Genomic DNA, 18,101 nt, shown 5'->3' with positions numbered 1-18,101 from the left:
AGTGGCCCCTTTTTTAAAGGGAGAGAGACCACGCCCCAATGGGCGGGTATCTCAGCGGCTATAGGCTGGAGGAGCGGAAGGACCTCCCGCAACACTTCTTCATCCTCCAGCCTTGGGCTCCAGCCAGAGGGAGGAACTGGGGGAGTGAGAAGAGGTGGAATTTCCAAAGGAGCCCTGAGCTGAGTGGGCTGGAGCACAAGGGGACAGGGACCATGCTCTGTGTGTCACTCTGCTGGTTACTGTCTGTGCGATCAGGAACCAGTGACACCCTTTCTCTGAGACTTAAAGTAAGAAAGCTCTTACTTAAGTTTATATCTGCCCCCGTCCCCACACCCCCGGGGCTCCTGCTTGACAGGATTGATCTTCAAGCTTGGCACTCTGGGAAATGGTAGAGCATTTAAAAGATGGAGCCTAATAGGAGGCCTTTGGATCACTGGGCACACACTCTTGAGAGGGCTAAAGGGGCATCAGTCTCTTCCTTTGCCTCTGGCTTTGGCATCCTGGCTGTGCTTTGAGCAGATTTGCTCTGCCACAGTCTCCTCCCAGAGCAGGGGAGTCAGTGGATTATAGATGGAAGCTGTGACCCCAGAGACTCCCCTCCCCTTGGTAAGCTGATGGGCTCAGACATTTGGCATGCTGGAAATCTGACTAACATGGACCTGAAGGGTCTTGGCTTCTTGTTGACCTTTCTAGGCTAAGAGTGCTTATCAGGACAGACTCCAACACCAGGAGCAGCTGGAACAAAGATAAGGAAATACGAGAGGGTCTGATGAGGTATGAGAAGTTGCATCCAAACTTTAGGATCCTTTGGTGAAAGCTCCAGGTGAGCGGGATGTTTGCCTATGGTTGTGCCTCTTCTGGGGGCACAGGCACACACTGCAGCCCTCCCCCCAATCCTCTTCTTTTCTCAGACATATCTGCAGCGTCCAATGCTGTCACTGTCTCTAGTCATATCTCCTCCACACACGTTTCTGAACATGTCGGCCTGGTTTCCGATCGAGGAGACTGGTGATTTCCCTGAGCATTTTTTTCCGGCCACTGAGAGTCAGCTGCCTGTCCACAAATCCTGGATCAATGCCCCTTTGGAATGTTCTACTAACAACTAATATGAGCCGATGGATCAATACCCAGCTTCTTCATGCACAGGTGGAGTGGCCGGCGAATGTGTTCCCTGAAGAGGCACACCCCGGCTGTCTGTGGTGGTAACAGGCCGTTGTCCCTGTCTCTCTCTTCCACTTCCCCACCAGAGTATCTTGTCGCACATAATTCCCTCTCCCAGTCCCTATCTCTGAGGTCAAATGAAAAGGAGGAGCCCCATAGCTAAGATGACAAGAGACATTGCTGCCAGTTAGTTGGTGATTCTGCAATCCTGACCCACTGTGCCTAGAGCTGAGATGAAGGTGCCGCCGCCTGGCATGCTCCAAGACATCCGCCCTGGTTTGGGCCAGAGCTAGGTGAGGTGACAGCAGTAGAAGTATCTAGAGACACAGAGAATCCAGCCAGTATGGAGTGGACCGTGCAGGACCAGCAGGAAGAATTAGAGCAGCACAGAGGTGTGGGGCTGGCAGTGGTTACCTGACAAAGATGTTGAGTCCAGCCACACCTCGTGACATGGGACATCCATTAGTTCACTGAATGATCACCGCGGCCAGGGTGACACTGGCATCATCACACCTTCCGTTTTACGGGGACAAACCCTGAGGCAGGAAGATGTGAAATTGCCCCAGTGTATAGCAAAGCAGGGATGGGAGCCTGAGTTCAGACTCTGCAGTGGAGGACTCAGGAAAGAGAAGGCACTGTGAGCAAGACCAGTGAACACCAACCTGGGACACTTGGTTGGTCCTCTATGCTTCTAACTGAGGAGCTATGCTTTCTCAAAAGTAGGAGGCAGGGGAGTGTCTGCCCACTGCAGCAAGAGAAGCGTGGGAGAGTTGCATTCCACCCGTGCGTCCCAGCTTCTCAGCCCCTCGGGGTGCATGTATCATCGTGTGGAAACATCTATTCCAGATGACAGTGTCCTAGGACCTGGGGGTGTCTCAAGCTGACTCTGTGGCCGGGTCCATGACCCCACACCATCCTCTGCTTTGTTGTTTTGATGGAGATGCCATTTTGCTCAGTCCTCTTGTACAGCCATGCTCACTGAAGACACTCCGGGGGGCCAGTGCTTACGTGGATACGGGGGCGTGGTGGAGAGGAACCCCTGTACTCTGGTCTACGGTGGGAAACAAACACCAAACAGACAAAATGGCAGGGAATCGTAAGCATAAAGAAGTGAGCGACCCGAGAGAATCAGGGAGGGCTCCTGGAGGAGGTGTCCGCAGCAAGAAGAGGCAAAAGAGCGAAAAGAGATCCAACCGAAAAGGCTCGTTTAGAACGAGCGCACACGGAGCGCTTGCTTTGTGCCAAGTAGTTCTGTGGGGCTTTAAGATGTTCACCAACTCTTCCCCTTAGTCCTAGAAGGTGGGCAGTCTTACCAATCCCAGAGAGCTGAAGTCAATCAACTACTCAAGAGTGCTGGCACTGGGGTTTGAACCCAGCAGTCCAGCTCTAGACCAGGCCCTTGAACTCCACAGTGTACCGCATGCAGGAAGGGAAAGCCATCCAGGGCAGGGTCTGCTCAGGCCTTGGTGAGCCTTTGAGATGGACTGAGCACAGTGAGTAAGAGGCAGGTGAGCCTCCATAGTGGGGTGCTCGTCCTAGAAGTCTTAAGGAGCCCCCTGAGAGTTTTAGGGTTGCTTCTTGGGGCTCTGCCAAAGAAAATGGCACAGTTGCGAGGACAGCCCTGCTGTCTGCACAGAGCTGGGGCTGGATGGGTCACTCTTCATTTGAGCAAGGGAGCGAGCAGGTTTGTAACAGGAAGCAACAACAGAGATGAAGGAGAGGAAGTGGGGGCTGAGAATTTTGGAATTAGAGTGTTCTGGATTCACTGATGGGTGAGACGCCGGAGGCGATATGGGAGCCTCCTTAGATACACGGAACAAAGAGTTGCAGGCCAGGTTTCTGCTTCCGGTTTCAAGGCAAGTAAAGTGATGACATCACCCCTAAGTACTTACTACCAACACCCCATTTGCTTTGGACAATGGGTTATAGCATCACCCTGGATTCAGCTGCCCTGGTTCTATGATATATCTAGATATTGCTACTATTTAGGGCTGGCTGCACTTCCCTTGTGCACACACATGTGCCCGTGAGCATTCTTAGCTACACGCAAAGATGGCCATAATATTCAGCTCTTAAGGAGGAAGTAGCATTTGGACTGAGAACTAGGTAGCTGGTCTCAAGGTGTTAGGTTACGTCTTGCTGTGTCTGACTCTTTTCTCTGTCTGCCCGTCACAGTCAGTCTCACCAAAGTCTGGAACATATCTCTAGAGGAAACCACAGCCCTGTCTGTGTCCTACCAGTCAAGTAGGTGATTGGTAGAGGGTGAGGAGCCTTACCACGGGTTTTTCTAGAAGGGCCAGCCTTCCTGCTACTCAAAGCACACCTCCCACAGTCCTTGTAGTGTGGCCATATTTCCATGTCCTCACAAAGAAGGAGGCCTCACTGCACATCCACAGAAGTAGCCCTACTCTAGAAATAAATAAAAACAGATCCCACAGGGCCTTTTCACAGGGGAGGGGCTGGTGGGGCTGCACACACCGTCCTGGCTGGGTCTTCCTCAACATTATCAGCAGCACAGAGCAGAATTGCTCCATCGATGGCCAGTCCCCAAGCGCAAAATGTCACTGTCCTCAGGCAGGATCCAAACCTAGAGGAGATGTTTTCAAACTCCTCGACACTCCCTTGGAAGACTCTATACCTCTCAGTTCACGGTAATCTTCAAGACAGAGGGCTGGAAGTAGCTTGGCTGCTAACCCTAGTCTCTGCTTCTACAACCAGTCATAGAAAGTCACAAAAACACCTGGCCATATTATGTGATGCCCTACAAATGCCCAAAGTTAGGCGTGCAATAACGGGTATGAAGGGTCCACAAATGTGCCCGCCCCCAGGATGCCCATTCTGAGAGGCACGGTGATGGAAGGGCCGGTTAAAGTCCTGGAGCCAGATTGCTGGGGTTAGCACCCCATCTCTGCCACCTATCAGCAGAATCCCTCCCTGTCTCGGTTTCTTCATTCGTGGGATGAGGATGGCAATCGTGCTACCCTCTGCCGTAGTGAAGAGGATGAATAAGAATAAACACAGGCCAAGACCTTGGCACTGGGGGCAACACAAGCCCCGTGAGTGTCCGCTGCTGTTGCTGGTAATAGTAGCATGGATAACGGTGCTGTCCATCATACGCCAGCATAGAAGTGGGTGTGTGTGTGAGCAGCGGGGAGAAGTGAGGAGGAAAGAAGTGAAAACACAGCCTTTCAGTCGCCGGGTCCTTTCCTGGGAGCCCCCAGGGGTTTGTGCTATGACATTTCATCCTTTTTTTTTTTAATCAAAATGAGAAATGTAGGTTCTATGTCAGAATCATTGAAAATTTCAAATTAGGGTGGTTTCATGGACCTCTGGAAGATGCTGGAGGGAAAATTGGTGGACGGGGTGTTTTTTTAGCTGTCAGGGCAAGCTAGCTGATTGATTGAAAGGCTTGGTCAATAGACCGAACAGACAGCAGCCAGGGAGCTGGGCACAGGCAAGAAACTGGGATGAAGACAACAGGAACCAGCAGCAGAAGAGGAGGGTGTGGCCACAGGGCCAGAGGGAGAAAGGGATGTGATTCCTTCAGAAACCGGAGGCGGTCCCTCTGGGTTGTGAGGCCACGTCCTGTCTGGAAGTCAAATGCTCCAAGCTATAGTTCTTTGAGGATGCTAGGCTTCCTCACAACTCGCTGTGGGTCCTTAGGCTAGTCACTAACTATACCTTTCCGAGCCTCTTGTTGTACCTGCCTCGAGACCTGTGGGGATTGGAATGATCCAGTGCGTTTTATATATCCGATGAAGTGCTTGGTACTTAGTAGGGTCTTGTTCAATACAGGGATCTTTCACTCCGATGTGACAGTTGGGGGTGATGACTTGAAGAACCCACTGTTTTATCCCCAAAAAGCAGTGAGAAAGAGGCAAACAGATGTGGGTAACTGAGAACCTTAGAAGAATCAGATCCCCAAAAGTCTCAGCACTGGAAAGGTTCTTCAGAGGCCTTGGTGGGGTGTTTCAGGTTCCCCAAACTACTCTAGGCCAACCGGAAGTCACTGTCTCAAAACCTGATGGAGGAGAAGGGAGAGCCATAGGGCTCTTTACCACATGGAAGTTCTTTCTCTTATTGGATTTAACAAGCTTCTTTAGATCGTAATTGCAATTATAATTACGATAAGACACTGTATTCAGTCTAATAAGTGTGTGTTTGCTATAACCATCTAAACACATAACACGTTATCATTTCTGTCTCTCCAAAACAAAGAAACTGAGAGTTGAATGCTCCAGCGGCCTAGTCCTGCATCACACAGCATATGCTGCTGTGGGCTTTGTGGCTCCAAAGTATCGTGGAAGAGAGTCAGGGAGGAGCACGAGAAGAGTCAGGTGGGCAGCTGACCTGAGCCTAGAAGGACGAGTGACCAGGAGAGAAGGTGTTCCAGGCAAAGGAATGGGCTGGAGCAAAGACAGGAAGACTCCAAGAGCTGCCCTCCCCCGCCCCAGAGCTATTCACCATGATAATTGCAGTCACAGTGACAGCTAACAGGACAGAGGGCCTTCTCTGCACCAGGGAAGGTCTGACACAGCCTGCCTGTGTCTTCTCCGAGAGCCAGATACTGTAATTATCGCCATGTTGCCTACACATCAAAGGGCTCATCTAAGACCACACCTCGGAAACAGCGGTGCCAGCTTTAAGCTCCAGTCAGCTTGATCCAAAGCCCCAGTGGCTCCTGACTGTTAAATGCCTACCTGTTATCAGTTGAGAAACCATGGAGCAGTAAGAGATGATTGTTCATGCCTATGTGGTAGGGAGCTCTCCTAAGACATCCCAGCACACAACACACACACACACACACACACACACACACACACACACACACACACACACACACACACGAAACCCCTTTGGGGCCAAGAAGAGCCCATCAAAATCAGTAAGAGGCAATCATGAGTCTGGCTACCTAATAAAGAGAAACGTCCCTAATAAACCCACAGTTCTCAGGTAATGGGTTTGACTTTTAAAAGGCTGATAAACGTCTCCACAGAGGAGCAGCCCTCTGCCAACAGCTGCCTCTTCAGAGTCCCTGTGGAGGAGCCATTTCCATGAGGAGGAGGATGGACGCCTGAGCTGGAGCTGAGAATGGTGGCTGTAGTGTAAAGCTAGGTATTACCTTTCTCCAAGGTTCCCTGTCTCCCGCAGGAAGAAGAGGGCTGCATAGACAAAGGGTGGGGTCTCTGGGTGAGCCCCACAGGGGAGAGGACATAGTGTAATTTGATGCTGGTGATTGGGGCCAGAGCTTTTGAAAGCTTTCTTCTGATTTTTGGGGTTGGCATGGAGCCATTGTTATCATGGTCAGAATGGACATCAGTACTGTAACCCTTACAACCATCATTACCACCATCACGATCCTCACCATCATCACCCACCACGATCACCACCATCATCACCGTCATCATTACCACCACCGTCACCATCATCACCATAATCTCCACCACCATCATCACCATGACTATCACCATCACACAAACATTTGTTAACAAACATTACTCATTTACTGAGTATACAAGAAATGTGCTAAACATTTCTCTATCACCTTAGAAGGCAGGCTCGTAATAATATTCATACAACAACTCTCATCCCCAGAGAAGAAAATTCAAGCTTGGTGGTGTTTTATAGCTTTCTATGGGTCACACACACAAGAAGTAGAAAAGCCAAGATGACAACCTAGACAGTAACTGGCTTCATCGTTGCTTTGTATCCAGTAGCTTCACAGAGACGAACTTGGGTTGAACTAACCTATGTTAGTTGGTAGAGCGTACATGGCTAACCTATGGTGGGGGTGATCTCAGGACAAAAGTACAATGGAGGCAGGACAAAGTGGGAGAAGAAAGCTCAGGAAAGATGTGAATCAATCGGGAGCCAACTTCAGCATCAGCTCAGGGGAACCTCAAGTGTGACTTGCACCAGTGTTCAAGTGTGCTAAGTGTGTCCAGTGAGCCCTTACACAGCACTGGTCCTGCCTTGAAGCCAGGGAGCAATTTCAGTACAGTGGCATCAGTAAGTCATAGGCTATAGGTTCCATAGTTTCATGGGGGACCAGCAGTCAGCATGTTGGTTCTCTTCCACGGCAGTAAGAACCAGGAGACCAGACCAACCAACAGCATCTACTCCAGCTACAGAGTTGAAGGTGTCTGCCCCTGACCCTTTGAGTGCCCTGCTCTCAACATTTGTTCCTCCAGACCACAGCTTATCCATGCTTGGCCTTAGTGTCCTCCAGGGCTGGCCCAGCTCTGACAAATGCTGACACTGGGATCCAGTAAACAGTTAACCTAGAGAGATGGACCCACAGTGCCTCCACTGACTCCACAGTGTGAGACGAGGTATCTGACAGCTTCTCCCATGGAAACCCTTTATCTCAGTTCTCCACTGTGTTATTTCAAAACCAACGAGCCCAATCCTCAGGAGCTCATCGCCCGCTCACTGCCTGCCATCAAGATTTGTGGCTTGTCTGCTCCATCCTCTGTGGATTTCTGCAGCTGCTTACCCTCTGCTTGTTAAGAATGTTGTCCTGAACTGCATGCAGCCTTGGGCAGCAGTTGTGTGTGTGTGCGAGCGGGGAGGAAAGTGTGTGATGTATGTGTGCATGGGTGCATTTGTGTGTGTATCTCAAGATTCTTCTGCCTACAGAAGCTCCCGGAAGAGTCCAGTGTGTATGTATCCCTGAACGGAGAGAGAGGGGGATAGTACCACCCTTGGATGATTAAGAAAAGCCCAGGAGACAGTGGGGAATGGAGACATGCTATCCACAGGCACTGAAGCAGTCACTCATCTTGGTGGGTGTAGTTGGAGGCTGCTCATTCATTTGCCAGCTGCCCGATCCCGAAATAATCACACAGAAACTATATTATTGCAACACTGCTTGGCCTATGAGCTCATGCTTCTTATTGGCTAGCTCTTATATATTAAATTAACCCATTTCTATTAATCTGTGTATTGCCATGTGGTTGTGGCTTACCAGAAAGGTTCCATCCGGTGTCTGGCATCTGTCTCCTACAGCAGCTACATGACTTCTCCCTGACTCTGCTTCCTTTCTCCTCTATCTGCTTGGAATTCCCTCCTTGCCCTATTCTGTGTTACAATAGGCCCAAAGAAGATTCTTTATTAACCAATGGTATTCACAAGCATACAGAGGGAAATCCCACACCAGGTGGGCACCAAAGCCAAGCTCCAGGGTAGACGCTTCACAACAGACCCTTATGGGCACCCCAACTTTCTTCCCTCTCTTCCTCTGCCTAGAGTCCCTCACCTCAGGCTCTCTGGGGGAAAAGTCATGAGTGAGTTCCCAGAGGCAAGCTTGAAAGTGCTACCAAGTGCCAGGTGCTGTCTAAGCTCTAGGGACATGTCTCTTTCTTCCCCACAGCAGCTCTGCCTGGTGGTTGCTCTTTCAGCAGGAAGGAAGGGACCAGGCTGAGGTCACCCAGCTGGTGAGTGATCAGGTAGATTATCTGACAGCTCCTGACTAGATGCTCTTTGCATTCCCCTGAACCAGACTCAGCCTCTTGCACCCAGCTGGCTTTGCTTTTTACAGACAGACACATCTCCTCCCCGTGTTCTTTCTTTCTCAGGTGTTTTTTACTCATCTGGAATGGTTTATTGTATGCCTGGTCCCATCTCTCCTGCTAGACTTCAAACTTAAGGAAAGGACTCACATAAAAGGATACTTAGCTGAAAAGTGAGGGGATGATGAACTAATGAATGGATGAATTAATGAATGAATGATTTAATGGGATAAATACATGGATCTAAATGGGAGAAGTGAACCTTTCTATACTTTATGAGAGAGTCTTAGAAGCTAGAAGATCAGGCTGTAGCATTTCTGCTGAGCCATCTTAATATCCCCAAACTCCTTTGGGACAAGGACCTCGGAGACATTCTCCCAGGGAAGCTTGGGATTTACTCTCCTACCGTGTCAAGCCTTGGCTGGAATGTCACATACACCATTACCCCATTTGAAATTGCAGTGTCCTCCCAGGAGCACTTCATCTCTGTCCTGGGAGCACTCTGCCTCCTGTGTTGTGTTCCGTTTCCTCTCTCAGTAGCTCTTATGCCCATCTGATGGTCTACAAATGTACCACATCCTTGTGTCTCTTCTCTGCACTCCTCTCCCTGATGCCCACTGCAGTCGAATGAAAACTACAATGGCAGGGGAAGTTTGGTCATTGTATCCAGCTGTCTCCCCAGTGCTAACAACATAGATAGCATACAGTAGGCACTCAATAACCACACAGTGAATGGAGAATAGTCAAATGCTTGCTGGTAGTCCCTCTCAGGAGATTTCCCTCTCCTAGTTCTGGCACCAGGTCTTTTCCCACCATGCTGGACTTAGGGTTTCCTCTGAGGCTCCAAGTTGTGGCTCTCTCCATCCCTCCCACCAGCAGGGGCCATGATGATGCCTTAAAGGAACTCGTATTGCAGGATCCCTCTGGGGGCACAACACATTACATAATCAAAACCTGCTCTCCTCAGAGGACTCCACAGCCTGTGTCTGAAATCCTGGCAGATGCAATGGTTCCAGACTGGAGTGAGAGGTGACATTCTTGCCCATGGCCACAGACAGCAGCAGGATGGGTCTTGAAGCCAGGTGGGTGGGACTCCTGAGCCACCCGCTTTCACAATATCACCTAATTACTCTCATGGCACACTCAAGTGGGAAACTGTTAGTCCCAGCCATCAGCCCCAATCTCCTGCTCAGCAGTTTGATCCCTCACTACAGATCAGTACCAACCTGTGGAAAGATGCATGGCTGAATGGACTGGGGGAGAATTGGGATTGGGGGCAGCTTATCGGTACGTTCTATGATGAGAGTTCAAGACCCTAGGCCAGGAAGGAGTCTGACCTGCTTGGCTGAGCTGGACCAGAAACTATGAGCAAGTTTTCCACATTTAAATTTTTGGTTTTATTAATTTACACGAGACCCAGGTGATCATTGATATACAAGAGTGTGGCACACACACAAAGACATAGACACATACACACACACACACACATACACACACACACATACATACACACATACACACACATACACACACACACACATACACACAGAGGACACACATATGCTTTCTCTCTCTCTTATCCACCCATTGTCTCAGGAAAGCAGTGGAGTGAAAGACCATCTAGATCAGCCTAGGATCAAGCCCAAATCCTTTGTAGAACCTGCAACCTGAGTACCCCAAGTGTGTTTCAGGGAACAGCAGCACCGATGGGCTAGCACATAGCCACCCAAGCTCTCCCCAGACCCACTGAGTCAGCACAAACCCTGACATGAAATCCCAGTGGCTCATGTGCACATTTAAGGTGGAGAAACAGCCGTCCACGTGGCTCTGAAAGATTCGGTCTTCTTCTTTCTCAGCTCTCACCTTCCATCCTCGCTCCCAACTGTCTAGTCTAACGCACCGTGTCCTCTGTATTCATGACAAGTTTCCCTGCTCCGTCCAACGTTCCCCTTCGCTACCCTGACCAGTTTCCGTTCATCCTTCAGGAAACTCCCCTTGGTCTCCTGCCCACAGTATCCAGATTGTGGGTTTGTGGCTTCACAGCCCCTTAGACTTCCCTCTGTCAGAGAGATTAGTCTTCTGCATTTAGCCTCTAGTTTTGGGGATCTCCCTCCTCTTCCACAATGAAAACTCTGTGGGGGCAGAAACCGTGTTGGCGTGGACTTGTGTGTTCTTGTAATCTGCCGTGGAGTCACTGTTCAGTGAACAGCTGTCGGGCCATGAATGAAAAGCAGGGGGAAACGCCATCTTGAGAAACTTTTCTTCTTTTTCATTCAGTTTTTTTACTAAAATGAGCATGACTGTCTCTGCATCCCAACGCCACTCCCACGGCAACACCACAGAATCCTCTGCATCCCAACGGCACTCCCACGGCAACACCACAGAATCCTCAGCTGTCTCCCAGGCTTTGTTGCTTTTTTCCAGCCCTGATAAGAAAGCTCAGAAGGGTCAAGGCTCTTGTAGATTACCTCCAAGCGGGCTTAATTAACTAGATTAACCTTGAAAAAGACTTGGAGTTCCAAGACTCCAGGCCAGAGTCTCAGGAGCCCAGGCACAAATTAGCCACATCCATCTTATTGCTGGACCAGGTCAGTTCCGTGATGAATTCTGGGATTTCTAGGAGGCTCGGGAGCCTGGAGGCCTGGACTTCTGTTGAGTATAGAAAACAGATTTCAGGCCCGTGGCAAGTACAGGGATAGGGATGGGCCATTCATAACCTTGAGGCCAAACAAGCATGTGGGGCCTGAGCCCTGCCTGAGAAGCAAGTCCTTTTCCTCCTCCCCGGCCGTGGGATCGAGGGAGGTTCACCTGCTGCACACTGCACAGGCGTTTCCGCATCCACCAAGACATCGAGTTAGAAATACTGTATACACAGACTCAGCTATGGGTGGGGTGGGGAAAGTAGGAGCTAGGGATGTTTCAAAGTCATTGACTAAGGACCACTTCTCCTTGTGAGAAGTAAGATGCAGGCCAAGCCCTGAGATGCCCATATCCTGCAGATGCTAGAGGAATTACCCAGCATGCCGTACGCTCCTGCTCAGTAAAGTATTTCTCAGAGTACTTCTCTCTCTCTTGACCCCCAAGTTGATTTTTGTTATAAGTACCCCGTGCTACTGAAATTCTAGTGGGCATTTCCTTCTCCAGGCCTCAGTTTCTCCACACACACGGTGGAACTGGCTGTACCTGCCATTCAGTTTCTTTAGCACTACAGTGAACGGAAGGGTGTCCGGCATTCGGTAGATACTTAAATAGATGCAAACTGCTGCTATGACCAAGGAACACAGAACGTGGACAAAAGGCCACATCATGACCTGAGTGACAATGTGGGCTCAGGTAACCCCCTTGTGTCTTGAGACCCCAGTTTTCCCACTCTCTAGAGAGGTTGCCTGACTCCGAAGCACCCGTGGTCCAGACTTGTCTGTCTGTCTCTAAAGCCATGTTAGCTCTGCCTAGGGCTAGGGTCATGTGGATGGGCCTCTAGCCCTGGGGAAATGAGTAGTTTCTTAGGAGCAGCCAGAAACTCTGTCCACTCATAGAAGCTTTGATGGAGATGCAAGCAAGCAGCTAGGGACTGAAGCATCTTAGAGAGTTTTGTAGAAAGTTCACTCCTGACTCTTATCAGAGGCTAGGAATCATCTGTTCGTTGCCATGACTACGGGCAGCAGCTCATCAGTGCCAGGTCTCTGAGTAGCAGAAATGCAGGGAGAAGGAAGGCCTCAAGGAATCCGGCACCCATGGCTTCCCCTCTCCCCGTGTGAAGTGGGGTGTGCCGGCCCTCAACTCCCTGTCTCAGCTGTCCCCTGAAGATATTGTCTCCTTATAAGTCTTTTTTTTTCACTCAACATTGAATAGCTCTGTGGGTAAAGATGAAGCAGCTGTGGACATGTTTCAGCAGAAACGGGCCCTGAAAAGATGCAGGACTGGAAACAGGGAAGACGTATGGGTGGGGCTGAGGCTTATGTCTGGTTCCACTGAAGGTCTGTGGTGCTTCATAGCCTCGTCTTCCTGTCACTGCGGCAACTTGATTGGTAAGACGTTGCAGAGCCCGAGCTACCGTATAGCATCAGTCACCAGAATCCATCTGTTCATCCATGCATCCCTTCATCGGCAAAAGGAGGCACTGGCAGAGGCAGACACTCTTTGATTACTTGATGGTAAAGAACTCATATCCTGGCTCAGAAGATTATCAGTTAAAGGAAATGAAAGAATTATCAGTGAAGAAAAACAAACTCAGCAAGCCCCTGTGGTTCCCACCAGGAACAGAGTAAAAGACAGGACAGAGTCTGATGCAGAAGGCAGGGACAGCTCCTTGCAAAGGTCACCCTTGAGAGAGAACTGGAGAAGGCCTGCAAGCTGCCGCAGCAGCCGCACGCCAGGTGCAGAGACAGCAAGTGCAAAGGCCCTGAGGCAGGAAAGCGTTGACCCATTTGAGGAACAGTAAACAGACCATATGGCTAGAACAATGGGAAGACAGGGAGAGACACAGGAGGTGCACCCGAGGCCAGATCACATGGGGTCTCTGGAGTTTGTCCTTGATCTGACAAATAGCTATCTGAACTATTTCTTTAGCGTGTAGTTTCCGGGCTCTACCCGTTAAGACTCCCAGTCACTGCATCTACAATGAGTCCTAGGATCTCATTCAGAAACCTTATATGGTGAGGTTCATTCAGAACCTTCGATACTGTGCCAAGATTGGGTAATACGGGGCTTTACGCTTGCGCTCTCTCTTCCAGTTCTAAGAAAGCTGAGCAGAGCTGACTTGGTTACTCGAGTGCTTGCTGTACAAGCATCAGGACCTGAGTTTGATCCCCAGCACCCATGTAAGGAGCTAGGTGTGTTGACACACACACTTGAAACCCCAGTTGTGGAAGGTTAGAGACAGGAAGATGCCCAGAACTCCCCGGACATAGAACCTAGACCTCAGCAAGCCCCAAATCCCAGTGAGAGGCCCCATCTCAGCGTGGGACCTGAGGTTGACCTCTGGCTTCCCCATGCATTCATGTGTATGCATGTGTGTGTGTGTGGGAGGGTGTACACGTAGACAGGTGGAGAGAGGGAGGCAGGGAGAAGCTGAGACTTTCTCTCTCTCTCTCTCTCTCTCTCTCTCTCTCTCACACACACACACACACACACACACACACACACACACACACACACACATGCACGTTAGGATGTCTGGAGTAAGGTCTTGAGTGTTCTACAGTGGAGAACCCTGTCCTTCCCTTCAGCACATCCTGTAGAATTTATGAGAGTTCTGTTTGCTTTACTGCAGATTTCCCAGTGGGGTGTCCCAGTCCAGAAAGCTGAAACTTGTGCTGTTGGAGAAAAGAGCGAGCTAGCACATCCTCCACTGCACAACTGCAGAAATCTCACTGAGGAGACCTCATCTCTGATCTCGTCTCTTGCCATTCCTGCGTGTGCTGAGGTCTTTGAATTCGAGTCCTCTGCTGGCATGTACCTCCCCCTTTCTGCAGATACCTGTGCAGACAGGATGCATTATTGTGCAAACAAACAGAAAAATCACTCCCAGTCCTTGTAGCTAAAAACAACCCCAGCAAGCAGCTGCGTTCCTTGGTTTCTGTGAGCTGAGAGTGCAGCTGTGTGGCTCTGGCTCAGCACATCCCATGAGCTTGTTCTGGTCTAGGAGGCTCATATGCATGTGCTTGTTCGCATGGCCGGAGGCCTCTCCATGGGGCTGAGTGTTCTTACAACACGGCAGCTGATGGCCCTTATCTCAGAGCGATCAATCAAGGAGAGCAAGGCAAACATTGCCTGGTGACATAGTTTGAAGGTCAGACATTGCTGGACTGTGGTGGCACACACCTTTAATCCCTGCATGCAGGAGGCAGAGACAGGCAGATCTGGGGGAGTTCGAGGCCAGCCTGATCTATGGGTGAGTGTCAGGACTACATGGAGAAACCCTGTCTAAAAACAAAGGGGAGGGGGTCAAACATGATCACTTCTCCATTGGACTCATGGCAAGTGAGCCATTAAGTCCATGCCATATTCTAGGAAAGAGAATATGTCTGGCAATAGTATTAATTAATCTGTGAATCCATTTTAGACCACATTATTCTGAAGGTCCCTGTCCCTGTTGCTCATCAGAGGGGTCTTCTCTGACCCTGTGGAGTAACAGTCACTTTCCTAACTCTCTGCTGCTCTATCCTCGTCATAACTGGTAACATTCAATAAGTCACATTTTTCATACTTAAGTGATAATGATCTCCTCTGACATCTGGATCTAAACTTCATGGTCACAGTAGCACCCCCTGATTGGGTCACTGCATCCCCACCCTGAGAACCAGCTCTGAGGTTTGGAGATAATGAATGCGGGTTGGCCTGGACCAGGCGGGAGGCAGCCTTGATTAGAATCTCCATTCCTCCTTGGCTGGCAGCGACTCCCAGCTCTGCTTCTGAAGATGCGCCGAAAAGCGGCTGGCAGAGATGAATGTGTTGTTCTGCCCTTGCTTCCCTATTGACTGGGCTTGGCTCACTCCCTGGAAACCCTAAGGATCAGGGAACTTATCAGATGTGCTCATTGTGAGTCATAAAGCCAGTAACAGCGTGGTGCAGAAGTGTTCAAGCCTTTGGCCGATGCTTGACTCCAAGTCTGAAGGTAGAATGAGCTAAGACAGACCCTCGACCCTCGAGCTCCTGGCTCCATCCACTTGGTTTGGATCCAGGACTTTAACAGGATCCTCAAAGATTGAGTGAGGAGTCTATTTCTTGTCCCTTCCTGCGACTCAAATAGGCGAGGTACATCAGTGACTCCCACATATTGTTTGGCTGGACGAGGGAACCTTAAGCCCTCATGGGAATTGCTGTTTCAAGCAGGTGACCTCACCCCTGCAAAAGACACCAGACTGACTGATTTGCAAGAAAGTAAAATTAAGACAAAAAGGTTTTTTTCCTAGATCTTTTGGTTGGCATAACTCATCTTTGTCCGCATGTCAAGTCGGTGGTCTGAGACTGGTGGCAGTTTCTGTTTTATTGCTGAGGGACTGGGAACTTGGGATTTGAGTGACTGGCTGCAGCAATTACAGATGCCAAATGGAGAAGGGAAGGCAATATCCAAATTCAAGCATTCAGCCTCCCACCCACCACATATCCAATAAGAACAGTATCAAAGACTACAGTGAGTTCCTGGAGCCTAAGAGCATATCCAACACTGTGCACACCATGTTTCTTCCTTTACATGGGAGCCCATGAAAAGGTTTTATTTATAAATTAGGTATAGTGTGAGATTAAGAATAATGGCAGAGAAATAATACACTATAAAAGCGATCTTACTCTTAAAATATCGCATTGTGCTTTTACCATCTCCTAAAACAAGAACGCCTAAGCCTTCCCTTTGGCATGTTCAAATGTCCAGCATCACTCTTTTGGACCTTAGGGCCATCACTAAGTAAAGGGGTGACTTGGACACAGTGCCCTCGTGCTATGTCTGTTAATCTGCTAAAGGTGAATAGTAAGTGTTTTACAGTTGGGTAGCATATACAGCATGGATACACTGGTTAAAAGGATGGTTCGTGTCCCAGACAGGAGAGACAGCAAGGCAGCTCCAGGTTTTATTATACTACTCAGAGAAGTACGAGTTTATGCGCATGATCTGTTTATGGAATTTTTCCATTTGATACTTTTGGAGCTTGGCTGACTATGGGTTTATGAAAAAACAAACTGCAGATAAAAAGGAACCGAGAATGCAGAGAACTAGAGTCTAAAGAGAAAAAAGGGGCAGAGGGGTTAAACTTTTCCTTCCATCTATCCTCGTGAGAGAGGACATGAGGGCTGGTTTCTAAGACCCTTCCCTGTTCTAGTCAGGACAGGATGCTACAGTAATAAACTCTAAGGTCTGAACAACTTAATCCAGCCCACTTCTCTCTTATAAAATTATTGAAGTTCAGATGTCTCTCCTCCTCCAAATGGCTTCAACTTTCAGAGTATGCAGGCTTCAGCATCACTGAGCGAGAAAGGGAGAAAGATGGAGAAGAAAGACGTGCGGCTCTTGACTGCCTTCAACCGGAAATGGCTCTCCACTCCATCCACTCAGAGAAAAAGACCAGTGATATCCGCCTAAGCAGGAGTCTATAGTGAAATGACTCCAAATATCCTAACAATTTTACCCCCTTCTTTCTTCCCCTGCAGGACGGAGCCCCAAAGCAGTCTCTTGGTCCCAGCCCAGGATGGACCTTCAGAAAAGTTGGGCCAACGTCTGGCCACTGAGCCCTTTGGTGCCAACAGCTGGGAAAGAGATAAGACCTGCAGGGAGCTGGGGCCTGCCCGAGCACACAGGTGAGATAGAGTACCACCTTTAGAGCCCTCAGCTAGTGCAAGCTGAGTGTGTGAAAACCCAGGTGGCTTTTCTGACCCCTTCTTGTTTTCAAGTTCCTCTCTGAGAGCTTGCCATGTGCCATCAAATGCTTTCTGTAGCGGGCCAGTGTTTTAGGTTTAGGGACCCAATGGTTGTTGTCACAATGCTTTAGACCCGGGCACTAAATCTAATAAAGCATAGGCGTTCTAAAGACAATGTATTTCTAAGAGCAGGGGACAAGCTAGACTCTGCTTGTGTGAGTTTGACCTCTATCAGTGTGACAGATGCTTAGGAAAACAAGATGGGGAATGTTATTTTTGGCTCCTGGCTTCAGAGATTTTTCTCCACGGTCATTTGGTTCTGCTGTTTCTATGACTGTGTGTGGTGAGGCAGGATGGAGAGAGAGAAAGGGAGGGGAAGGGAGAGGGGAGAGGGAGGGAGAAGGGGACAGGGATGCAACTTTGCTCCTTCTCTAGTTGGGCCTCTTCCTTTTTCTACCTTTGATCCTTCCAAGCTCAGCAAATATTGCATTCAGGGCATGTCTTCCCACCTTCTTTGGTGTTCCATATGTCAATCATCTCTGGAACACCCTCACAGACATGCCCAGCACTGTCCTTTACCTGCCTCCTGGGCATCACTCAATCCTGCCAAGCTGATTGTATTATTGTGGCTTAACTACCACCTGGCCATGGAAAGACCCTCACATTTAATGAAAGAGTTACTTCTTGGCATAGTGATTATATGAGCCCCAGACTCTCAAATAATTTCAACCCATATTTGTGTCCTATGTTTTAGACCTTTGCCCTCTATCCTTAACTCAGCTGTTCAGCCACTGCCACGTTGTCCCTGATAGATGACAGGTACTATGCTAGACATTGATAAGTAGCATTTTTACAGAGACTCATAGAGGTGAAGTGATGACCAAAATATGATAACCAGTAAGTTAAAACAGTGAAGTCTTAAACTCTAGCTGGGGCCAAGAGATAAAGATGCTTGCTGACAAGGATCTGGGAGTACAAGCCCAGGTCCTACATGGTAGATGGGACAAATCTGATGGCTGGGAATAGATTGTAGGAGGTCCTACATGGTAGATGGGACAAATCTGATGACTGGGAATA

General features: G+C 49.3%; 1 protein-coding gene across 2 annotated transcripts in view; it reads left to right on the top strand.

The window, feature by feature from the left end:
- Nucleotides 1-18,101, top strand: part of Srrm4 (serine/arginine repetitive matrix 4) — a 154,048-nt gene that overhangs the window by 89,983 nt on the left and 45,964 nt on the right. For both annotated transcript variants that reach the window (XM_026784030.1, XM_005344328.3), the window contains exon 3: nucleotides 16,818-16,964. In XM_026784030.1, coding sequence (XP_026639831.1) covers nucleotides 16,818-16,964 — 147 coding nt within the window. The remainder of the gene's footprint in view (nucleotides 1-16,817; nucleotides 16,965-18,101) is intronic.

The sequence above is a fragment of the Microtus ochrogaster genome, chromosome 2 (assembly GCF_000317375.1).
Source record: "Microtus ochrogaster isolate Prairie Vole_2 chromosome 2, MicOch1.0, whole genome shotgun sequence".
NCBI classification, from domain to species: domain Eukaryota; kingdom Metazoa; phylum Chordata; class Mammalia; order Rodentia; family Cricetidae; genus Microtus; species Microtus ochrogaster.
This window is presented reverse-complemented; position numbering and strand designations above follow the sequence as displayed.